This window comes from Neopelma chrysocephalum, unplaced genomic scaffold (assembly GCF_003984885.1).
Source record: "Neopelma chrysocephalum unplaced genomic scaffold, ASM398488v2 Primary Assembly neopelma1_60, whole genome shotgun sequence".
Classification (NCBI taxonomy): domain Eukaryota; kingdom Metazoa; phylum Chordata; class Aves; order Passeriformes; family Pipridae; genus Neopelma; species Neopelma chrysocephalum.
Genome location: NW_020897715.1, coordinates 9,999,510 through 10,025,823, shown reverse-complemented (window position 1 = coordinate 10,025,823; position 26,314 = coordinate 9,999,510). Strand labels below are relative to the sequence as shown.

Below are 26,314 nucleotides of genomic sequence, written 5' to 3'. Positions count from 1 at the left end.
CGATTCTCAAAGTTCACATGCACACCTGGCTTAAAGTAAAACCTCTGCTCTATCAGCCATTTAAAGAAAGTCCCTTTCACTAAAGGGATCCACCTGCATACACACATTAACAAGATGTCAGCTACTCAGATTCCCAGCTTTCCTGGCTCGACTTCCTTTCCCCTGTAATCTTCAGCTCTCAAGATCATACCTCTGTGGGTGATGGAAGCAAGTGAAGATTTGTTGATTCCACATCTCCTCCTCATTCTTAAAGGTTGAAGTGAGAGTAGATGATAAGGAGTCAGTCAGTGCTAGTTCTTCCTAGATTTGGAGCAACATCAAATAAGCACAGAGCTTATCTGCACACAGCAGAGAACATTCCATCAAAATCTGTTCTTATACATGTCAGAGAGAGATACTTGAAGGTAGTATTTATTTTTTCAGTTTACAGGTGATATGTCATTTACAAAAAAATTACAGACAATGCATCCTTTCAGTGCAGTTTCAAACTAGTTCAAGAACAGGCAAAAGTCTGTGATGATTTGGAATGCTAGTAATTGACAGCACATGCTTTTTTCCCTTAATTGATTGGGTGGGGTAAGGAATGGGGTACAGGTGGGGTGATGAGGAAAAAATGCCAATGTAAATAAGGCCATGCGAATAAAAACTCCTCAGGAGAACAGGACTCCTCAGTCTGGCATATTTTTGTTCTCAGGTAATTGATGCAGAGATTGGAAGTTCGAGAAGACATTTGACACTTGTTACGTGCAGTGCCCTTAGAAGCTGCCAGTACCTTCCCATACCTTCAATTCTACACCAGTGCTATGATTTCAGATCACCTACTGAGCTAGCTAAAATAGAATGATTAAATCTTTATGTCTACTCTCCACCATTTGAATTCTCAACTGTAGTTGCTGGGAGAAAGGAAGGTCAAGTTGAAAATGCAAGCTGCTGCTGTATGGTGGCACAACTACAGAACAAGACAGTTTGACTACGGCATCATTAATTTCTTTAAAAGATTAAATACATTAGACAATTCACCACAAACAAATCTATGATTTCAGGATGGAAAGAAGCCCAAACTAGTGTGTCATAAGTTAAGCTACATCATTTGCATGAGGTTTATCCAGCCACATCAACCCAGGGAGAGGCAAGATGGACTGACTGACTTCCACACCAGAAAGACAACCCAAAGCAAGGGTGAAGTTCCTAACTAAAGGAAGACTATTCCACGATTTGCCCCTCTCCTGTTTGCAGCACAGTTGCTTCCTTTCTACAGTATTTGTAATCTCGGACAAGACAAGGTCTGTGGAACATCGAAAGCAGTGCAGACTCCAAATCCATTATTTGAAGTTTTAGCCTATGCTTTGTTCCTTATCTCACTTAATTCTGCAAAGGGGCTCTTAAAAGGAGCAGTAACACAGCAGGCTCTAGAGACTGAAGAGAATTTAGATGGTCTGTTACATTTATGCAAAAACATCAGAGATTACAAAGATTATATGCAAGCATGACCTTACCTTTGGGAGCTTGACTCCCAGCAGTACTTTCTGTTCTTGAAAGTCCCTCTGAACCCTCCAGAACAACTTCCAATGACAATCAAGTAAGGACTGCTGCACAGGAACACAGCCTTTCTTCCTGTAAAGTCTATGCTGAAGCAGTTTACCTGACTTCCTTCCCCAGCCAACCTTTTTTATTTGCTCTCCTAATCAGTTCTCTAGGGCTTTCTGAGGTGAAGATAAGGACTATCAAATTAATTCCCTAATAGCTGCCACGGGACTATTTCTAAGTTATGCAGAAGGTGGAAGGGAATTTAAGGGAAGATTGTGCATGCTTGCATATATTTACAGGGATTCTCTCCACATCTACTGACTTAAAAAAACCCTCTATTATTAAAGTTTGAAAATTAATTCTTGCCTTTTTGTAAAATTAAAATCAACCCTCAAGGATTAATAGGATATAAAAAAGAAATCTATTTTACAGCACTGACTAGTATTACCTTTAAAATCAACAGGAAAAAACCCCACATGCTGTATTATTATTTGATAAAGCAAAAATCGCCCACAACATAATCACCCAAAATGAACCAGTGTGAAGTTTTTATTTGCATGGCCAAAATATCTTCCTTTTGTTCCCCTGCAACTTTATTTCCCTTAACGCACCTTAAGGTTTTTGCTGCAGAAGGAACAAGATGCAGCACTGCATACTTCCTTGAACAACCACTCCCACAACACCTAAACATTTAACAGATGTAGCAAATGACAACACCACGAACGGGAAAAAACTAAGTTCCACCATTCAGCATGGTCTGCAACAGCATCTTTATGGCTGGCTGAAGTGGGCAACTTCACTTTATTACGCCATTTCCTCCTTGTTCCTTTACAGTGTTGGTGGTTTCAATCCATACTTCTTTGCAACTTCTGTCTGGGCGTAGGCAGCATCACAGAGGGAGTAGAGGTGGGCCATCTCCATTTCGGATTTGGCCAGGTTGATAGCTTTGTTGAACATTTCAATGGCTTTATCCAGATTACCTCTGAAAGAAATGAAAATTTAGTCCAATTAAGACGGCCAAAGCAATTTTTTAATCTCTGCAACATCTTTTTGCCTTCAGGACTTGCACTCTCCCCTGCTAGCAACTTAAGAGGATTTTGGGAGGAACCACCGTAAGAACTGAGAGAAGTTACCAAGGCTAAGCAAGTAGGACAGCTGTTAAACAGCCTTCCTCTTGAGAGTCCCCACAGGTGGTAGAGCAGGATAAAACGTTCTCACCAGGACACCAAGTTTATTTACTACAATGATAATGCTGGGACAACTGAATGAACTCTCATCTCCCTTCAAAAGTCTTTGTATACATAAGAGGAAAACTTGCACAGACAGAAGCACGTTATTTAAATAGGAAAAGCTTGCAAAATTTCTCATGGCAATAGTTTAATTGTCTATCCTTTTGATGACTGGGCATATTAAAAAAAGACTCCACTATACTCTCAGCTACACCCCAAGCTTTTGCCCAACTGCAATACAGAGTTACAGAACAGTGCATTAGTGTTTCCTCGGTACCCTGAGAACTTGCAATCTGCAGTCCTGTTGGTTACAGGAGAGAACAGCACAGGATCTTCAGTACAAATGGCCCATTATGTTTAAAGATAACATTAGATACAAGTGAAGCCTAGTGATGATTAAGGAAGTTACTTTAAATGCAGAAGGGATGTATTTAAACATACACAGACTCATCTGCATGTCGTCCAATAAGTATGAAAGTCATGAATATGAGAAACTGTCAGATCATAAATCAGAATTATGCTACAGAGAATGGAAGGCTTTACCTAAGAGTTACAGAATAGAAATCAGGACTTTGGGTGAGAGCTAGCCTTGCACAGCACCAGGGAGAAGATCTTAAGACTTATGATCCATAAGGAAATATAAAGAACTACTGTAATTTCAAAAGTAACTAAGAACTCTTAACACTGCAATTCAGCATTACCTTTGCACTTCAATCGTTCCCATGGTTTCATATGCAAAATCACATTTGTTATCAATCTCAATGGCCTTGCTTATGAGTTCTAACCCTTTGTCTAAGTCTTGCTTCCACTGGAGCTGAAGTAAACTAGAAGAGAAAGAAAATTTCAAACAGATTTCACATACTCCTCTGAAAACCCTGATCATGGTAAGTAAAACCATCCCAAATGTATAGTGTATTTCATTTCTAATGCAGGGTAGGCAGTAACTTAGTAACTTCATGACTTTTAAAAACACCTCTACGAATGTCACCTTCAATAAGCCATGTTACCGCTTTAATGACACTAAAGAAAGGCAAATTTTTTCCCAAGAAGACCTGTTACATGTTGTTTTATGAAAGAAAAAACTTCAACACAAAGTTGAAACGTTCAATTCAGGTTGAATCATCTGAATATGCCAACTGCCCTCGGCCAAAAGGATTGCAAACTCAATACATACCCTTTATGAACATATGTAGTAGCATTGTCTGGCTCAAGGTCAATGCATTTATCATACATTTCATCAGCCTTGCCAAACTGCTGTTGATCAGTTAGTGCCTGCATCAAAAGAGAAACTACATGTCAATAAGCAACCAAAGCATGCACTCTGCACTGGGCTAATTCTAATTAAAACCATATTGACAATGTGTGATTGGATACAGTTCTTTTATTGTAGAGCAGGTCAGGCACATCAGTTACCAGAGTTAAGGTTCAAAATTGAGGCTTCTTTAGAAGAAAATTGCTGGGCTTGAAGTGCAAGAATTACTGACCCCAGTACTATCTGTAATGGGAGGTTCAGAAGCAACACACTGTGTTCTGCAACTAAAAACCATTCTAACAGACTGTACCTGGAAGCCTCAATTCTTCCTTTCCAAATATACTTCTTTCGGAAAGAAAGGCATCTGTATTACCTACCTACTTAAAATCAGAACATTTCCTATGTCCTACTAAAACCAGCAGTGTGTTTTCTTAAGAGAAATTACAGTCTCCGTTACAAGTGCACTCCAAAGAGCTTTCTAAACCAGTACATGCCATTTGTAGCAGAACAAAACTTTTATCCCAGTTCCACACATTTAACTCCTAAATTACCTAGAGAAACCCTGACATTCATCACATGAGATGCCACACACATGCAGGAAAGGGGGAATCACACAGGAATGACCTCTGTCTCCTAATAACCACCCTCGCTCTCATTATTCTGCTCTGTATTCTGCTCCACTAATTCCCCCTCTACTTCCTCTACCCCAGAACACCCATAACCATAAATGCAGGTAGCTTATTCAAGACAGCATGTGTTATCTCAGAACTCAGTATCAAAAATCTGCATATATTATTTGAAGAAACGTATGTTATCCAAGAAAAAAAGTGCAAGAGAATGCAGCATTTTCTTCAAGAGAGAGAAAAACATACCTGAGCATAGAGTGCATAGCCTTCAGCACACTTTGGAAATTTTTTAATGACATCTTCAAAGCCTTTCATGGCTGCTTGCACAGTCAAAGCATTACTTCCTGTATAAGCTTGGCGATACTATTCATGAAAAAAAAAAAAGAAAAATATTACACATTATCATACTACAAAAAGGGTGACCAGACCTGCATCATAATAATAATTTAAAGTTTACATATATGTACACACATACACACATATATATATATGTACAAAGAAGAGAATTGGGATTGTTCAGCCTGGAAAGAGAAGGCTTCGGGGTGACCTAATTGTGTCTTTCCAGTACCTGAAGGGAGCCTACAAGAAATGTGGAGAGGGACTTCTTACAAGGGCACGTAATGACAGGACAAGGGGGAATGGCTTCAAACTGAAAGAGGGCAGGTTTAGATTAGACATTAGGAAAAAAATTCTTTGCTGTGAGGGTGGTGAGGCACTGGAACAGGTTGCCCAGAGAAGCTGTGGATACCCCATCCATGGCAGTGTTCAAGGTCAGGTTGGATGGGGCTTTGAGCGACCTGGTCTAGTGAAAGGTATCCCTGCCCTTGGCAGGGGAGTTGGAATTGGATGATCTTTAAGGTCCCTTCCAATCCAGGCCATTCTGATTCTGTGATAAATTCCAGACACTGACATGCCTGTACACTCTGGTTTTGGGAACCTACCACATGTCCAAGCCTCTGGATTTGGAGAGGAAAACGGGTGAAAGCAGGAAGTCATAAGGCCTGATAGTTGTGATAGCCTATCTCTATTTCAAATGCCTAGAAATTCCAAACCTAGCATTCCTCCTTGTTCACACTATGCAAAGCTGTCCTGAGAAGATTCTTGCACACTGAGTCATTGCAATAACTTGAGATAGTTTGTTTCCAGTTTCTTGAAGATGAGAGTCTTTCACGACAGTAAAACTTTATAAATATCAATTTTATGTGATTCAATTGGAATGAAGATTTTTTTGTTTCTCTCCCACAAAACAGAAAAAATGTCCTAGTGTTTGAACAATGAACGTTTCAGAAGGAAAGCAGCAAACCCATACTACAACCGAAGAAACTGTTGCATTATTCCCTTATCTTAGTATTAAAACAGATATGTTTGTTGCCCTACTTTCCCATTAAATTGGAATAAACCAGAGAAACACAGTATATTTTCCAGAACTCTTTAAAGAAAAAACACCCAGATAAAGACCAGCAAGTTACCTACCAGAGCAAAACATTTCTGTGCTTGAGCCAAGGCAGAATTGGGTCGCAACCGGATACATTCATCAAAGTCTTCCACAGCCTCTTCAATTTGGTCAAGAAGGATTTTCAGCTAGTCAGAAGGAAAGAAAATCCTATTTCTGTATTTCATCTGTGCTTCAGACACTTAGGTGATAATTATATTAGTGTCAGTTACTCATATCATCTCCAGTGCAGTTTCAGAACTGTCTAGAAACCTACAAAACCCGTAACTAAAATCACTGCTATAAAATATGAGAGCTGCCAGTGAAACTCTGGCTACATGTAGAAGAAGGCAATGTCTGTGTGTAGGGATTGAGAACGCTTGCATTTTAGACTGTTGCCATTACTGCTTTAGCATTATGTCCAGGCTCCAAAGCTATGCTGTATTTTCTCAAGTCATTTTGCCTCTCTGTAGTCAATGTCTGTGGACTATTTCAATGTTGAAACATTTCGGCTGTTCCAGCTTGCATTTCAACTTTTTTTTGTTTGTTTGGGGTTTTGTTTTGTTTTGTTTTGCCATTCTCATTCCTCCACAAGAGTAGAGCTCACTTCATCATTCTCTGACTACTGTGAAACTACAGTAAAACACTAATTTTCAATCTGCAGGAAACTTTCATTCCCTTCAATCAACACAAAGCACCACTTTTATTTCTGAGCACTAAGGAGATCCAATGAGTTCATGGAGAAAGACACTTGATCCATGGAAGTCTTCCTTACAAATACGACTTAGCGTATTTGCATATGATAATATTCCTTTTTACTGCCAGCACTACTCATATTACGGGTCTGTGGAAGCAGGCCTTTCCAGGTCTAGAAATTAGTCAAGGACACAGCAGGGATGAGCTGAACAGATGCAAGTCTAGGCCACACTGCTGCAGGTGTTTTCAGGAACACGCTGTAATTTCCTCCAGTGCAGATGCTGCTCTGTCATTCAGGCCCCTCCACAGAACAGCTTATGTACTTTTAAATCAGAGGTCATACTGATAGAGGGTTGAACCTCTGTTCCTCTGCATTCTTTCCTATAGCTACAGAAATAAACTGCTTCTGCCTGGCCTGAACCTGCAAATTAGACTGTGTGTTTATTCCCCAAAAGCTCTCGCTTAGGAGTTCATGATTTGCTGCCACAAACAGTATAAAGTGTCTCCGATGACGTACTGATCAGTTTTCCTTTTAGTATATATTGAAATATTTCTTACTTGTCCTCGATGGTGGTAAACATCTGCATTCTGAGGATCAATATCAGCAGCCATGTTAAAGTCTTGTGTGGACAGCACAGGCTGCTGCTGCTGCATATACATACTGCCTCGTTTGATCAGGGCATTAGCTCGGAGCTGTAAAACATGGTCAAAGAAACATCAGCCACTGCACTGTTCCTCCACATTTAAGGCTTCATTTCAATTACAGTAAATTTTTCATTTGACTAGTTTCTCCCACTGACAGATTTCAATTATTCTAAGCAGAAATAAGTTTCATATTATTATTTACATTTATTTATTTCTAAATAAATCAACTCCCTTACTTAATTTCAAATATGTAAGCCTATGCTTCCATCTCAGTGGAGTTTCACACCCCCTCCCCAAATCCTTTTTAATTCCTATGCTTACAGATAGATCAATGTTTTTTGAAGCAGCTGAATATGCCAAGTGCAAGTAATGTTTTTGACTTATCTATGAACTGATTTTTCAGAGTGGATATACCCTCCAATTCATAAAACTTCCCCTGTTCTTTACTTTGTACTACTTAGCACCTCAAAAACCAACAAGCCCTTGAAAAAAACAATTTGTCAGGAATAAAAAGACAAAACAGTAAATAAACAAGAACACTTCCATTAAAATATTTGAAAACTTGGAAAAACAACTTCTTGAACTATATTGCAGGTTTATCATCTAACTTCTCAGCCCTAAACTACCATCCAGCTGTGACAGATTCTTACCTTCACATTTGCATCTTCCATGCTGATGACCTGATCTAGGTCTGGTTTGGCAGCACTTGCATTGCCAATAAGTAAGTAGAAAGTAGCTCGCAGGAGCAAAGCTTCTGCCATGTATTTTCCCTTTGCTTCAATTTCTTTTGTGCTTTCACTGATGATTTTGTCATAGTTCTCTTCTTCCATATATTGTTTTGCTCTCAAATAGCCAGAGCTGTAAAAGATGTAAGAACAGCTGTATATCTATGTGCATTCACTGGACACTACAATTTCAATTCAGATTTTTCATTAAATCATTACAAATACTAATTTTTGCTACTGTTACAACACCAGCATAGTTTCATTGAAACATCCATTCCTGCAGGGAGCCATCATAGACGGGAAACAATTTAGCAAAGAATGGCCAACTTACATGAGAAATAAAGAAGAAAAATGTTTTAAAGCTTTTGAACTTGAGCTTCATTTGTCCCTTGGTTTTCATTTTGGGTTTTTTTTTCACATGAAGAACAGCAATAATCTCTGCCTCAAAACAAGAGGGCTGGGGTGGAATTCCAGGTCAGGAAAAGTGAAATATTAAACCTGGCAATCTGCAGCTTATATGTGGGAGAATGGAATTCACTGCAAAAATTACAGTAAGCACAGTATTGTTTCCAGCTGTGTCCTGGATTCAGTGAATCTGCCTGTAGATCAGGACATTCTATCTTACTTTACAAGAAAATCATAATGCTGTTTGCAATGGTTTCCATTAGTAACATAGCAGTGCTATCTTCCAAAAATAAAGTTGAAAGCAGCATAGTAAGTTAAAGAACCATTTATGTGGTGCTCAAGCCCCACTAAAAAAACCCAAAGAAAACAACTCTCAAGCTTTTCTGTGTCAGAACAAACTTCTCATTTATGGGCAATTTGATTCCAGGAAGATAAAACACCCTTTCAGGCTCAGTTGCTGTAAATTCATAGTTTTCATTTAAAAATACCCTTTTCCTAGCTTGTCTTCTCCCTTCCAATGCAAAGGCTAACTTGTTCTCCTCCTTGGAAACACTCCTTCAGTGTAAAATATTCCTCTCTCCAGAAGCATCATTCAGCACTTTCCAGTCCTCCCATCTCCTAAGATTTACTATCATACTGTAGTAAATATTGAGCATAACTTCCCAATCTCATTGTCCTTCCTCTGTTTGGTGGAGGTTTAGAACCAGTCAGTCAGCTGTCACCTAGATTTTATTTTTAATGCTGATATAATTTATCATAGGATTTCCCATGCCAAGTACTATAAAAACAGCACATTACACTAAATAAAATGTCCAAATCACTGAAAACTTAATTCCAATACCAAACAATTCCCAACTGTACTGTACACTCACTTCTCTTTTACTTCGGAAGCTTCTCCCTCCTTATCCTTATCTTCATCTGATTTCTCACCCTTAAGCAAAGGTTGGGAGATTATATCATCTGTGAAAGAACTGAAGTAGGATTTAATGAACTGTGGTGAGGGCATCAGAGGCTCACGATTCTGAAACAGAGAAATGTAATTGCAAGTAATTAGATGGTAAATTCAGATGGTAAAGATGGAAATGGATAACAAATGTGATTACAAAAAAAAACTGATGCAAGAACCAACATATGACTTTTCACTATCTCATTTGACAGTCTGATATTTTCAATTTGACAGTTTGATGTTTAGGGATTCTTTAAGCTTCAGATCCCAGTGCAATACCCATCACCAGTGAAGATATTCCAGGGAGGAGGGAGATAATATCTTTCTGCATATGTGGCTAGAAATGAGGACTCAGGATATCATAAAACATCAGGTAGATGTACTAAGGCAGTAAGTATGCACATAAATTGAGTGAAAAATCCAAGCTAGTGGTTTAAGCATAAGCCTAAATTCAAGTAGATTCTGAACAGCACTTTGCTCTTTTCTCCAACTTGGCCAAGAGAAGCTGCTGTCTATCATTACAATGGAGACTAATGAGGCAATATTCTAGTTCTATGTGGAACTTGGCCCAGATAACGCACATTTTACCAAAAGTCCCAGAAGCAACACCTCTCACTGCAGAATCTTTTCTACAGCCAAAAAATACTTCTTGCTCAAAATAAACACTGCACACAAAAATGACAATTCAATCTCTCCTGCAAGAAAACACTGAATGCACTCTTCTGAAGCACATCTATTTTGTGATGCTGTCACCACCGCACTAATAGCATTATTCATTTTTGCTACCTCAACACCACACATTTATGTGAGTTTCTGTAGGAAAGAAATTCAGCATCTCAAAACCAACATGGATTTCAGTACTTCAACTACCATCAAAAAACAAGGAAGAATGTTTTAATAACAAGCAAGAAAGTGTTAATACCTGCTGTAAACCTACAGCCACTTAAAATGACTACTCCTGGCTATCCCTATACTTCCATAGTTCTCTTTTCTGCAGTTTCCAAACATTCACGCAAAGAAATCTGTCCCAACACACCCAGTTTCCATTTAGTTGCAAGCTCAGAAAAGCACCACATAGGGCAGCACACCATCTTAGGGTGTCTCCTGAATGTCAGAATAAATTTGATTACTAAATGGAAACAACTGTTAGAAGTAGATGCCTCTTCCCTACTGAGGTTTCAAAAACTTTGGACAGGTCCCAAAGGAAAATAACATTGGTACAATAGCAGCTTTGTGCAACACAGTTCATGTCACTTCTTACACTTCAGCAGATGAAGACAGTGACTTGTTCACTATTGCCAGAACAACGTTTCAACAATTAGTCAGGTGAAATAACAATTTGTCAGCAATATCACAAGTCCTACCTTGTATTTCTCTTTGGCCTTTTCTTTTCCCAGGAGTTTAAGAACTTTATCAGCTAATAACATACTTTGCTGGTTTTGGAAGGCTTCTAAAATGCAGACTGCAGTGACATCTAGGAAACAACATACAAAAGTGAGATTAAAGAAATTCTGATAGTCACTGGAAAATGACAAAATGTGCCACTGTTGCAACTAATACACATCCTGTTCAAGGGCAATAGCCAGTGTCCAGTTTGCTGTATTTACCAAGACACCAATTTGTATTCAAAATTATCTTCCTGGGATAAAAGGACTTCATGATAGTGAGTGAAAGAAATTACATTTATTTTTGTCTTCCTGCTTTTATCTAGAGACAGACACACTTAGATGGACAGTGAAAATGCAGCCTCCATCAGGGGCTTTCCCCATTTTGAAACTTGGAGGGTAGTATTATGTTCATAATATGTTCGCATTAAATAAAAGTACTAACACAGCTTCTCTTCTGGGACTCGTGCTACTTTTCTACCTTTAAAATTATCAATCAGTCTCATCAAATCTTACTTCTTCCTCAGTTCAAGAAATCTTCCCATATTATATCTCAAATTTTTCTGCTCACCTCCATGACTTTGGAATGGATCAAGGAGAAATACCCTGCTGGCCTATTTAAAGTGCCAACCCATATCACATTGCTTTCATTCACACATAGAAACCTCTGCAAAAGTTAACCCACTGCTGCCTGAATCATGCTTTGCAGTGTGAAATGTGTTCCTAGGGTACACTCTTTCTCTGGATCCTCTAGTTAATGCAAAACTACCATGGATTTTTCCTGTTTAATTTTCATTTAAACACCAGTGAAGATGAACAGAGTTTGGCCTTGAAATTCAAGCAGCATATTGCCTGAATAAGCTTGAAAAGCAAATGTCTTACCCTGGAGTTTTAGTATAGTCTCTGTAATTCTACACTGCTATAGGGACTATAAAGCCATCATTTTTGCAGAAACTCCCTGCAATTCTGGCATGGTCAGGATGCACATGGGAGTCCTCAGGAAAACACCCAGAAAGAGCAGCTGTACAACCTCAGCAGACATGCTTTGCCCAAAGCAAACTAGTGCCTGGGCTTGGGTGCAGCAGCAACACCTTCCCAAATTACACTGCCAGGAATCACTGGAGAGTTTTTTTCCGGCAGTGGAAGGGTCTTCTGGGGTTTGTTTGGTTTTGCTTTCCTCCACTACATGGACATGCCCTACTTCCTGGGATTTTACTGGCCAGATGTGGTTGGCAGGTAAAAGCAGAATTACAGAAAAACTGTGTTGTTCACGAAAAGCCAGAAAATTTCAGGTCTGAAAAAACTGCAAGCTAAAAGTCAAACACAAACAAAGGCTGAAATAATTGTCCCCAACATTACTGCTATTGACATAAAACACAAGTTACATTTAAAAGCTGTTCTACTGTCACAGGGACACTTGATCTCTCTTGGGGCTTTTATCAGCTGGCAGTTTGTCACAACTCCATAAGGTTTTATATTTTGTGATAGTACTCTGGAAGTGCAGCTGATAGTGACTGCAAAGGAGTACCTAAATGAACTAAGTTGTACTTTTCTATTTACTATGGTCTTAAAAGGCATAAAGGCATTCTGCCAGCAAATAAACAGACAGGTGGATAAAATTTCCACATCTTATTTATCTTCTAATTTAGTAGACCTAATTCCTAGCTGTTACACATAATGAAACTAATTTAACAGTTAAATTTGCCAGTCAAAGCATTGCCTTATTTTCTGTCCTTCTTTGATAATGTGTACAGCTGAAAATTTCATTTGCCTTTTAACCTTTCATCAGCAGGAATGATTTCACTTGATGAAATTTATATGGGTCCTTTCAAGCAGTGTACTGTAGTTCAAAACTGCCCTAAAAGAACACATCTGACCTGTAGTTCCTCTTAATTTCCATGGCTTCTCAGTCACATCTTCCTGACAGTTCAAAATGTATTGTTTAGGAATAGTATTTGGAAGGATTTGACATAGTAGTTTCTGCCGAATACGTAGCATTAATATTAAAAAAAAAATTCAATCTGTTCCAATTTTCATAAGCAATGTACATCAGAACCAAATTCTACTGAAGCTGTTTTCCCTCTAAAACCTGTCCACTGCATTTAAATGACTGTAATACCCTTATTTTTGATGATGTATCTCCACCTGCCAAAAGCACCCTCATTTCTGCAGTAGTATAATTTCTCTAAAACAAACAGGGAAGAAGAAACTTTGTTTACTGTATGGAAATGGAATTACTGTTGTTTGGGTTATCCACTCAGCACGTTAGATGAATTCTATCCTAAAATGTAGGGAGTTTCCCGGAAAAAGAATACCTTGAGTGGCTACAGTAACATAGATTTCTCAGAAGTTATTTCAGATGTAAGAAGACCAGAGCTTGAGAAATGTGAAAAGGTTTCTTCTGACAAGAAGAATGCAGTAGCTAAGAATGGTTTTAATAATTCTGTATTACTGTAGCTACAAAAGTAAACCCAAAACAATTCCAGAAGTTACCATCTCCAAAGCACCAGAGTTAATTCCACTTTTAAGTAAGCACATCATGAGACACTCACCTTCTAAACATTCCTTCTTATTGTCTAGCTTCTCATGAGCCTTTGCACGCCTGAAGAGAGCTTTTACATATTTAGGATTAAGCTCAACGGCCTTTGTGCAATCTTGTGCCACTTCTGTCCATTTTTGCTGTGGGTAGAAAAACACCACAGTGAGAGAGAAGCCCCACTCAGCTGCACTGTATTAGCTTTCCATAACCAGCTCTGGGTTATGTGCACTCAACAGGAGCTGCAGTTCCCAGGGCTCTGGTTCTACCTGCTGGCTTCTATTTCTGCAAATTTCTCAATAAGAAACTACCTGGGCACCACTGTAAGCCACCTGCACCAGAAAAGCGACAGAGCAGAAAAGGAATTCCTACAGGAAGATTAAACCAGACATGAGTTCATGCAAAGATGCTTGCAGGAGGTAACATTGGGACTGAAAGACTGGTATAAAACATCTAGAAGGAAAGCAGACGGAAATATAATGAAAACAAACAACTTTAACAAAGTGCTAAAGCACATTTTAGATAAAAAAATTTATTTCAAAACAGGCTTTTCTAATAGAGGGACCACACATATTTGGGACTCATTATGGCATGAATTTGTGTTAGACAAGAACTGTTTTATCTCTCCTCCAACACCAGATTTCTCTAATCAGTCTCTCATTTGATACTTCAGACCGCATAAAGCCATTTTTCCACTCCTTTATAAAGCTCACTAACTTGACCTCATAAGCAAATCTATGATACTGTAATAAGCAACACTGATTGACTTCTAAAACTAATACCAAGTACACTCAGCTATCAAGTAACTGTTACTTTCCCATGTGTGAAATTTAGGTCTTGGCCTTTAGTAGGATTTCTATGATTTCTTTGTTTAAATTTTGAAGTAGCATCCTTCCAAAATATTTGGCCTTTCACCCAACAGTTAAAGAAACACTCTAGTAGAGAGAAGCAAAATCAACTTATATAAAATAAAATCGTTCCAAAGGATAAGAAATTAAAACCTTGTCTTAGAGGAACAGGATGCATAAGAATTATATAAGATAGCCTGAGAGCAGTTAACAGAAAATAATTTTATTTATATGTAGAAAAGTGGGATGAGCTAGTGAAAAACAGCGGCAAGCAACAGCATCTTGTTGTGAAGGCAGCAGATATCTTTCAGTGTACAGAAGTGACAAAATACAAAACTGATAATGCTACATTTTTGAATAAACACATGATTATCTTAAATTTCTTACCAGTTGTTCATAGGCAGCAGCTCTATTTTGATAGAAGGTAGAAAGATCAAGGTTTTTCTCAGGAGGGCACAGGCTGATAGCCTCAGTATAACACTGAATAGCTGACTCATATTTTCCTGCTTTAAAGTACTTATTTCCTTTGTTCTTGGCTGCTTGGGCTCTACCAAGAGGGCTCTGAAAAAGAAAGTGATAGGTCAGTTCAAATAAGAAAAGCACCACAGCACATAAACTATGCACTTAAGGGATGATCTTCAAAGGTATAAAAATGAATCTAAACTTTAGCCTAGACTTTTGAAAAATATCACTGATTTCATTTCCTGGAAACAAACAACAGACTTTCTTTTGCAAGTGTATCAGATAGGAGACAACCTTTTCAAAAGATTCACTACAATGGTATTAAACAATGCAGTGATTTCTGTTTGGAAAGCTAAACAGATTGTAATCTTACACAGCTGGTGATCAGAAGAACCAATGAGGTAAGTTATTTCTCTAAAGACTAAATGTGCAAAGACAACAAAGCCCTCAAAGCAATTGAAATAGAAGAGTCTTTTCCTACTGAAATAAATATAGCCTATAACACCAGAGGTGACTCATCAGACTATGAATTAAATATGGAAAACACTTTGTGGAAAGACCTACTGAGCAAAACAAATAAAACCTGTAAGGAAAATAAAGCTCTTTTGCCTTTCATACACTTGACAAAATTAACTAACTTTATAGCTGACTCCTTTAGAGCTTTACACACTCTGCTTCATCCAAGGAGAAGTGCTGGACCATCACTATCTTTGCAGAGGATGGAAAACTTTGCTAAGTGTCCTGAGACCCTGCTAAGGGCATTTTTGTGTTCTGCACCACATGTTGATCCTCTGTATTTCTGCAGAAACTAACACTGCTACCTGTAACCCCTAGATTTACACCAGTTATCAAATGCTGTGGTTTATAAGGAATCAGGTGTAAAAATGCTCTCTTTATCAAATGACCCACATTCAAGAAATACAGCTGCAAAAAGATCCTAACCTTGATCTTCTGGATTTCTGCTCCTCTTTCACAGCCTAGCTTCAAGGATCAACCTTTTGGGGCAGTTCTGGCTAAGACGTCTGACCAAAATGAACAAATGTATGAGCACACGTGCCATTCTACTGGCCTCTCTGAGGAAGGAAAGAGTACAGACTGGGGGCCTTAAACAATAGCTGTAGGATTCACTATGTGGCCAGAGCAAAGAGATTTCTCTGAACAACTTTTCCTGCTTTCTGTAGGCCTTGCTTGACATGGTTGCAAGCTGTAATGTTTATACTTATAGACTGTCTGAAAATATGCAATGTTTATACTTGTTAGCTGTGTGTCTAGTTATAAGGTTTGAGAACATAGTATGTTTATAGCAAGAAAGCCTTGAGAAATTAGAGATAAAGGTACACCTGTAGATTTCAGAAAGACCCTAATTAGGAAGGCCTCTACATGCCAAGTATGATTTCGGGCCACGTGGACAGAACATCAGGTCCAATGAACTGGAGACATGAGACGCGTGCACAGACTGAGCTATCCAATCACCTTGTTGTAAGCATATGCCCAAAACAAACTAAACTGTATAAAAGTTAACTTATTTAAATAATAAATTGGACATTTTGCCTGATCACATTGATCGTTTCCATGTGTTCCTGAGCCTCTCCACCTACATCACTACATCTCACCTGCACGGAAAAGATCATCTAGGATTTGCTGGAAATTGTAAATGCAGCTCTTTGACCATACTTCTGCCTTCTTTCCCCTCTCATCCACCACCAGCACCAAACTACACCCAGGTGACTGTAACACAAATTTGAAAGCATCTTTTCATTTCATCTGCCTATTCCCCTTCATGTCTGCTCACTTCATGCCAGTCTGACCATTTTTAGCATTTAGGTGATTTCTAAAACTGGAAACCTGAAGGGAAGCCAGACGTGCTGTACAGCCTGTCTTTTAAGGCCTGAATCCCAATCCTGGCACGAGAGAATAAGATAATTATTCTTATGGGTAGTAGTCTTAGTTCCTACATAAAAACAGGCATACAAATAGAACAAAAGTATCTTACAGGCACTTGCCTGAGGGGAGACTTACAAGTGAAACCATATAAGGTAGAGAATTTCTTAAATATCCCTACTGCTAGAAAAGCTCTTCTCTCACAAGTCACGAATCACTGGGCTTATAGGAAATCAATCTGCATCATCTTTATTGTTCATGGAACAAGAAAATTTGCACGGCTTTCAGATTTTTCTACTGCAAGACTTTAAATTTAAATTGATAAAAGATTATTAACTTCAGCAGTTACACTGTGTGTAACTTCATGGATAATAATAATAATAATAATACATAAGCCAGAATTAGAGTGCAAATATTTTTACTGAGGGCCAAGTAATTGTGTATCTGATAAGTTGTTTCTTTAAAACTAAAAACTAAAGTCGGAAAAGGTTAAATTTATTTCAAGTATGTCTTAAATTTAGCTCAAAATACAACAATGCTTCTCTTTTAACTAAGGGAAGAGCTATGCATACGCAGCAAACCTAAATGCATGAAAGTCAGCTTGAATTTTTCCTTCTGCATTTCTACAGCAAACCCTTTGTGAAATGATCTACAAAATTCAATGCTCTTCCTATTAACTTGAATCAAAAAAGAAAAACACACAATACAGGCTACATTCATACATGTGTTCCCAGAATGAAAATTATTTAAGACTGCATAGATTAAGCCTATACTGCAATTAGATGACTACTTTGTGAACACTGCCAATTCCTTCAGCCCAGGGATCTCCTACCCCAATATGTGCCTCAGCCTGAGCGGTGCATGTGCTCCATCCCATGCACTTTGATCGCCCTGCACAACAGTCCTTGCACAAAGACATGAGTTACAGATGAAAACTACTGGATAATAGGCAAGTGCAATGGCTGCTCCAGTGTCAGGTGTGGGATAGGAATTTTAACTGGAAGCAAGACATCTGTAGGTCTGGGGCTGTCACTGCTGGTTCTTGGAAGCATCAAGTCTTCAGACTTGAGCCTAAGTGCGCTCAACAGGGACCAAAAACTTTAGAGGCTATGAACACGATGTCAAAGTTATTAAAATTAGTAACTCTGTTATCAGAGTAAGCCTTTAGTAACAGTTGCAGGACTGCAGACCACACAACCAGCTACACAGAAGTAAATCACGGAACATGTGCTGACTCCATGGTTGCTCTCTGATGCATTCATTGCGTGACTAAAGAAATTTGGGGGTAAGGAGTCAGGACTTAGAGCGCAACATGCTATTATCTAATAAAGTCATCAGTAATGCCCATGGCAAGGAAGAAATCAATTTGTTTGTTTGTTTATGCTGCCTTAAGCTTGACTCCTAACACTCAGAAGTTTTATGTCTGCAACCTTAGTCAAACTACTCTGCTGTAGCCCTCGGTATGCACGCCACCGAATCACCGAATCCAATGTGTGTTTTTGTTGGGTTTGGGTTTTGTTTTTGTTTGGTTGGGTTTTGTTTTGGGTTTTTTTGCTGTGTTGGTTTAGAGGTTTTTTGGTGGCTGTTTATTTTAAAAGCAGATACAACACTCACATCTCATTATATGCTGCAAAACCTTTTAGTGATAGCACAAATAAGAATATGAAAGTTAATTCTTAACATAAGACTGGTTTCTGAAAGTTTGTGAAGTCTTAAATCTAACCCTGACAAGACTTGTAAGCAAATTTTTTAATATTCTTCTTAGCCCTCCAATCCTTCTCAATTGCTACCAGGATGTACACAAGATATGTACATAAGAAACTGATTATACAAGCAAACCTCATGTATCTCATGCACAAGTAATGGAAAAATCTCACTCCTTCCACTTTCTTGCCAAAGTACTGATTCTACATGTTATTTTCCAATTTCACTGCTTCTCCTCACCTGACCCATTGCCATCCTATGTGGTGCACTGGACATTTTTTATCCCCAAGGTGAAGGTCTATATGGAGCAAGAAAAACTCTCCCATTTGTCATCTTCTGGTCTAAGAATCTGTGCAACAACCAAACCAGCTCAATAAAATGAATGTAAGTTCACAGTAAGTTAAAAACAAATAACTCAAAAGTTATTTGCAGTTACCCAAAAACTAACATCTCAGTACTTAGAACTGCTTTCAGCAACTGTTCATTAACAAGCCTTAACAGAGTTTAAGCCAAAGGACACTTGTGTGATTGAGTTGTAACTTATCCAGGTAACTAAACAAGCAGATCGCTCCCTGTCTAAAGACTAGACAGCACTGACAAAAAATTTTTTAGCAGCTACTTTAACCTCAGCAAACATGCTTTCCTCACAAAATGTTCAGAAACCCCATGCAAATAGCAACTTTACAGCAACAGTCTGCCAGCAGCAAGAATAACAATGCTTAGTAACCCCCAGCAATGGCAATATTGCTAAATTAGCAGTTCAGAACTTTATATATTTGAGGGAGACTGTTATTCAAAGCAGAACAAGAAATGTCCTGCCAGCCAATCATGACAGTGATTCACAACAGAAGCACGAGTAGAGAGTTTCAGCATTTTCTTTTGGCTGAAAAAGATTTGCACGAGCTCTTGTCTGACAGATGACATGGAGGGGGACTACTGTTTCAGCCATCTTAATTCAACTCACAAAAAAATAAAGCCCTGGTCTAGACCTCTTTTCTCCTCTCCAAGTGAGAGGACCCTCTTGATGATGTACCGGAAAAAAAAAGAGTTCTTTTCTGAATACCTATTTTTCCCCGTATTTTTTTTTCTGGACTGGTTCATTTCAAGTCTTATTTCAAACCTATAGTGAAAGGCATTAACTGAGTATAAATTGGTTTAAGAGTCTCCTTAGCACTAAAACCACTATGAGGAAAAATATGTTTATATGAGCCCAAGATGTGAATTCAGAGTGCAAGCAAGGATGTATTTATTATAATTAGAAATAACAAAGCTGAAGTTTACAGTACAATTTGACAATGTTCTCAGTCACCATCCTGTTAAATGAATTTGCCTTTCACGCCTACCACGAATAAGCAAACTGCACAGATGACAAGAGTCTAACAATTGTTCTTCTGCTATTATACACACATTTAAGGGTTTTCTACACCTGTCCACTACAGCTGGCATGAAACAGAAGACTTAGAGTAGGTCGATACAGATATTTATTAGGCAACAGGTGCAGAGTACAATAGAAATTACTTTTTACATACTTTGCTTAGATCAATTCGGAGTAAGTACCAAGATGAGTATATCTAGACAAAGGGGTTTCATTTGATCAGACCCTGATCTAACCACACAGCAGTGAGAGAGGCAACACTCAGCAGTTGCCATTAAAACAGACACTGGAAAGAAGCCACACTAGTTGGCTGCTGATCCCACTGCTGGCACCACAAAAGACAAGGAGTTTGGTCACATTCACCCACCAGTGTACTCAAGGACTGTATCCAGCTCACAGGAAAACGTGCAGACAGTGAACTGCTGTGGACCCAAATGGCTTTCTTTGCAGTACACAAAGCCACTGGCTGACCTCCTCACATACCAAAAGCACAGGGTTACCCCATGAACTTGCTGAAAGAGTTAAGGGGTGAGATTTGGACTACCACAGAGTTGCAAAATGAAGTGATTTCAACTTAAAGAGAAAAAAAATACTGAAGCAACCAACACATAACCTCACTGACTAACCAATGCTCACTCCTGTCAGACAAGGATAGTATAAAACTTGCTAAGAAGGTATCATGGAATAAGTAAAAAAACATGAATCAACTGGGCATCAACAAAAGCAATAAATGAGAAGGGCTCTAACATGTTTAAGTTATGCAATATTCACTACAAACTAGGAGAGCACGTAAAAAGCAACTGCTGTTACTGAGTAACTATAACACATTCCATCAAAATTACAAGAAACAATGACAACTTCTGTAATTAACAGATGCAATTTGACTTTACAACCTTTGAGTCATCCACAGATGCAGTTTTTTCATCATCACTTAACTGGTCCAATAATGCCAGTTTACTGTGCTGTTGAGGAGCTGTGCTTACAGGAGAAGGAATCTCAAAAGTAGTTCAGCTTTTCCCGATATAGCACCTATGCTAAGGGCTCCTGCCAACACAATGTCAGTCACAGATCACACACTTGACCAGTGCATCAATGCCAGGGAGAAACCTCTAGTACAGACACAGCCTGGGAAAAAAATGTGAGGCCTGTGCAGCAGGTAAAAGGAAAGCTTGAACTGCATGCAAAATAGTAACAAGTCTGAATAAAGAACAAGGAAGATCTTAGAGCCTGCGTATTTTCAAAGAACAAAGAAAAAAATCCAAGGTCGTGTCTTCAGAAACAGTGAACAAAGGACCAAATGGATACAAGGGTTGATTTAATGAAATGCACAAAAAAGTATGAGCCCTTAGTTACATTTATGAGTAAAAGAATAATTAGCTGACACAGCTGTTGGTAGCGAATTCATTACTGACCTTTCTGAAAGACTTCCCTCTTGTGTTTCGACTGAACAAAGTACTGGCTCTTATTCACTGTGCAGATTTGTATGTGAAATCAGACTGGGTTTAAAATAATACTCCATCACACTAGAAAGGCAGACTAATACAATGCAGGTAGTTTTGCAACTAAAGCATCTGCATCGTTATATTTTCAGTCAAGGGTCTTATCAATTATATCCATAACTAATAAAATATGAGGGGAAACATGAAATCTACATGGCATCATCACTTTGGATATGAACAACAGGAAGAGAATCCTCCACACACAAAGCAGTCAAGAAAACTTGCAGTCACATCAATTTTCCTGCTGTGGCCATATTTTGACCAGCTAGACAATTATCTCATGTCATCAGTCAAATCTGGTAACTTCTTCTACAGTTTTTCTAAGTAGTATCACTCATTTTTTTACATTGTAATTACACTCTTCAAGGAACTCTAGGTCATACCACTCAACTTAGACGCATAGTCTTCCAGTATTTTAATGTGTGGAGCAATCTGATACACCTAGACAAACAGTATTTTAAATCAAATGCTATATAAGTGTTTAAAATGTTTTAAGAGATTGCTTCAAGTACAACTGCCGAATGACTACAAACCACTGGATTTTATATTCTGGAATTCAGAAACACAATCAAGAAACCCAGAGCGAACATACTAACTGGGAAGTCACTGCAGCTATACAAAGGTCACAGGCAGGCTGCAAACCAGAGCTCACACCTAGCAACCACACTTCCATAAATGTGCCAGATGCTGCTTGCAGCCACAAGCCAAAATTACCATGGTAAACAGAGTCTGAATTTGTCCTCTGTACACTACTTGCTCATTACTATGTGAAGGAACAAATCATTGCATTCAAGAAACTGCCTCAAGGTCCAGCATAGGTTTTACAGCTCACTATGCTTCCAGGAATGCCCTAGGGTAGCCATGATTCACCAGTTAGGGAAGTTACCACCTTCCTCACCACTCCCATGTGTTCCTGCCACTGCCTGCCCACACACTGATCTTCATCACTAAACGATCAAAGCTAAAACCAACTTTTTCCAGTCTTGGAAGCTGATTTTTTTCCCTCCTGATCATTTCAGATGGGAAATTTAAGCTGTCGTCTGACAATTCAAAGCGTTTTGAGTGCTGCACAAGAATGGGAACAGAAAATGCCAGACAGGATTTTCTTATCAAAACTAATCAGTTTGTCAAATCCATCATTTTAAACATGTTTGTAAACTGCAACCTCACCTCAGTAATGCAGCATGACTGGTAATGTACTTCTGTGACAGCAGATGTGCAAAAAGTGCACCTTAGAGGCATTTTTCTACATACAGATATGCAAGAGAATTTGAATTTGATGTGGACTCCAATATTGCCTGGTGTCCTTCAGTTTTTGTATAGACCAATATATCTGAAAATTCTCAGAATGGTAATTTGCAACAGGATAAATGTAAGTTTTGAGAGCATGTCTACTTAGGCAAACTCTTCCTAAGGTCTACTTAAACTGTATGGCTTTTGTATCTTTATGGAACATGTTTCATTTCAAAATGATCTTGATTCTGTTTTCTTTCCCTTCTGCTGTATCCAGCATCTAACATGCAACAGATCACAGACTTCCTTTCCAAAACACTATTCCCAGACACAACTTACTCACAGCTATTCTACACCTCAAAAGCAGAGGTACATTTCCCCCTCAGCAGCACATTGTCAGATCCATGTTCACCCAGTCGATGCGAACTTCAGAACAAGATGTGTTCAGCAATGCGCTTTCCCACGCACCACTTCCACCAGGACTGGAACAAACACACAGGAAACAAACTAATCTCGACTGCTGCGAGCTGAGGGCAGAACTGTGACCAGGAACTACAGGTCACACCGGGCGACCATAGAGAGACACGGAGCCTCTGGAGGGGTCCAGGGGGTGAGGGAACTGGAACATCTCTTCTTGCAAGGAAAGGTCGAAAGAGCTGAGTCTGTTCAGCCTCGAGACAGCTGAGAGGGGACCTCATTAATGTGTATAAATATCTGAAAGGAGGGTGTAAAGAGGACAGAGCCAAGCTCTGCTCGGTGGTGCAGAGCAGTAAGACAAGAGGCAACGGGCAGAAACTGATGCACAGGAAGTTTCTCCTGAACACGAGGAAGAACTTCTGTACTGTGCGGGTGACCGTGTGCTGGAACAGGATGCCCAGAGAGGGTGTGGAGTCTCCTTCCGGGGAGAAGAACCGCCTGGACACAATCCTGTGCCATGTGCTCTAGCACGACCCTTCTTGAGCAGGGAATTTGGACCAGACGACTCATTGTGGTCCTTTCCAACCCGATCCATTCTGTGATTCTGTGACCTGCCGCGCGTGTCACGCAGAGCACGACCAGGATGCCACCCGAGCTTCATTCCCTCACACGCCTCCCGCCGGGACCGGCACTCCGAGAGCCGCTTCCCGGACCATTCCAGCGGCCCGCCCGGCCCACTCTCCCGCAGACCGCAGCCGGGCAACCCTTCGCTGCCCCCCGCGGGACCCCGGCCCCAGCCCCAGCCCCGGCCCCGGCCCCGGCCGCCCGCTCCCGGCCGGGCGAGCCCGGTCCCTGCCGCCACCCCCGGCGGCGCCGCCCCCCGCTCACCATCTCCTCATGCCCGGGCCCGTCGGGCTGCCCGGAGCCTACAAGGCCGCCGGGTCCGGGGCTCGCCCGTCCCTCGGGGGTCTTCCTCTCGCTCGCGCCCTTCCCGCGCCGCGCCGCCCGCCGCCCCCACAGGTAGATGGCTCCGGCGCCCAGCAGGATGGGCGCGCCCAGCACCAGCGCCAGCTGCCAGCGGGACAGCCCCGCGGGGCCGCCGCCGCCCGCCGGCTCCACGGGCTTCGAGGCGGCCATGACGCCCGGGCGGAGCAGCGGGAGGAGGGTCAGCGGACACGCGGGGCGCGCCGGGAGCGCGGGGCTGAGCCGCGCCCGCCGCCCGCCCGCACCGCCCCTGCCGGCCCGGCGGGGCAGCGCAGCCCCGGAGAGGGAACCCGCGGGAGGCCGCGGAGCGCAGGGAAGCGGCGGGAGCTGAGGGGGATGTCAGCCAAAAAACGCTGCAGGGGCCTCGGGTCCGGAGTGATGTTGTGCGGAAGGAGTTCTGGGCCGCTCACATGCGGAGTGCGCTCCACATCTGGAGTGCTCTCTCCGACTCTGGGCTCCTCAGGACAAGAGACGCATGGAGCTCCTGGAGAAGATCCAGTGGAGGGCGCCGAGGGTGATTAAGGGGCTGGAGCCCCTTTCTTACGAGGAAAGGCTGAGTGGGCTGGGTCTGTTCAGCCTCGAGAAGAGACGGCTGAGAGGAGACCTCATTAAACTGTGTAAATATCTAAAAGTGGGCTTCCAAGAGGATGGAACCAGGCTCTTCTTGGTGGTGCCAAGCGATAGGACAAGAGGCAGGAGCAGAAACTGATGCACAGGAAATTCCTTCTGAATATGAGGAAGTGTGTGGATGACCAGAACAGGTTGCCCAGAAGGGTTGTGGAGTCTCTGTCACTGGAGATACTCAAGAACCATCTGGACACAATCCTGTGCCAAGTGCTCTGGGATGACCCTGCTGGAGCAGGGAGGTTGGACCAAGTGATTCACTGTAGTCCCTTCTGACCTGACTCTGTCTGTGATTCTGTTCTTCTGTGATTCTGTGTAGTTTCAGCTAATATGGCTGATTTAAAGTTTCTAGGACTTTGTACTGGAGCATTTTGAAGCAATTCTTATTATAAATGACATCTTTAAGTCATTAATTGAGTCTGTCATAAAAATAATTTAATATGCAGTACTGGAATTTTGTACTCGGTTTAGATGTGTGTGTGTGCGCCCACTTAGCATCCTTACCTGTAGGTAGAGGAAGCTTATGTTTCTGTCTCCACTTATTTCAATGGACCATTTGGCTGAGGATGAAGAGGAATCGTCTTTGATATGTTTTTATACTCAGGAAGCTCTAGTCATCTTATGGCTAGAAATTTCATTGTAGGTGGCAGGGAAATGGAAGGAATATGTGTGAAGAAACATATTACAGTGAAGAAAAAAAGGACTGAAAATATAAACAACAGGAAGATTGCAAAGCAAATACTTCAGGAGCCCAACTAAAATTTGCCCTGCTGCACTCTGAGTCAGTAGTGCCTGGTAGTAAATTGCTTGAGATGTATCCTCTAATTTATGGATTATTACTATTTACCTAAACATATTTCGACAAAGCTGTGGGACAACCTCTCTCCCACTTCTCCCTGTCACCTGTCTCAGCATGGCAGGAGCATTTCCTGTTCCACACAACAGCCTGCAGTTCTGTCTTGCATGTCAGAAAAGAAGAAATTCAAACCACAAAGTAGAAAACAACTATCCAACAGGTTGATAACTTCCTACTGGGACAGCCTCAATTCCACCCACGTGATGCTTCCTGTAAGCTACTGTAGGCCTTCAGATATATCTTGCCTGAACACATGGGTGGCCTCAAGGATGTGAGTCAAATTCAGGCTGTCAGAATATGGCCAGAAGTGTTCTTCACCACCTGAAGAATCAGGCTACACATCCTTTTTATTGCTTCAGGTATCTTTTTATTGTACTGCTTTGCAGGTATTCCTCTTGCTCCTGTTCACCTGTGCCTCTGCCAAGAAAGCAGCCTGCTGCAGGTTTGATTGTGTCCAAGCTCTGATACGTCACATCTGAGGCAACACCATTTGCACACCCAGGTACTCCAGGTCCCCGTGCTACACAGTCTTGCCTGCCTCGGACAAAGTAAAACTTGGGCACATAGGTATCCATGACCAATTGGTCCTTTACCCATATTGTTTAGAATGAAGAGTCCTACACTGTAGTTAAATCTCCTACCTACACCCACATGAATGAAACTGGACTTCTGTTACTACATCTGTATTTCTAAGTAGGTTGTGGAATAGGCAAGGTTTAATGCTGGACCCCTGATCCTCTGTAATGCTAAATTACCAGCAAGCTTTTTAGCATACTTCTGACCAAGGCCAACTAGCATCTCCACAGCAATGCCTAGGTACCAGGAGAACACCTAGAACACACCAAGGACTGCTTCCAATAAGAAGTTAGATTTGGGTTCTTCCTCTTATGCAGTCTTCCAACACTACCCCAAGAGGCTCTACAGCCTTAGAGCCCTCCTCCTTGTCTTCTGCCATGTCCCAAGGCATGTAACACATCTTCCAGTTTCATACCATACAATCAACAGTTTTATGGGCCACAAGAGAGTT

General features: G+C 40.7%; 1 protein-coding gene across 1 annotated transcript; it reads right to left on the bottom strand.

Moving 5' to 3' along the window:
- Positions 1–5: 5 nt before the first annotated feature.
- TOMM70 (translocase of outer mitochondrial membrane 70) lies at positions 6–23,975 on the bottom strand. Its single transcript, XM_027681076.1, has 12 exons — positions 23,712–23,975; positions 14,640–14,813; positions 13,421–13,547; positions 10,848–10,957; positions 9,410–9,558; positions 8,058–8,265; positions 7,321–7,455; positions 6,108–6,215; positions 4,881–4,997; positions 3,931–4,028; positions 3,458–3,580; positions 6–2,509 (listed from the first exon to the last, which is right to left on the bottom strand). The coding sequence occupies exons 1-12, from the start codon at positions 23,958–23,960 to the stop codon at positions 2,356–2,358; spliced, it is 1,752 nt and encodes a 583-aa protein (XP_027536877.1). The 5' UTR covers positions 23,961–23,975; the 3' UTR covers positions 6–2,355.
- Between the last annotated feature and the right edge of the window lie 2,339 nt (positions 23,976–26,314).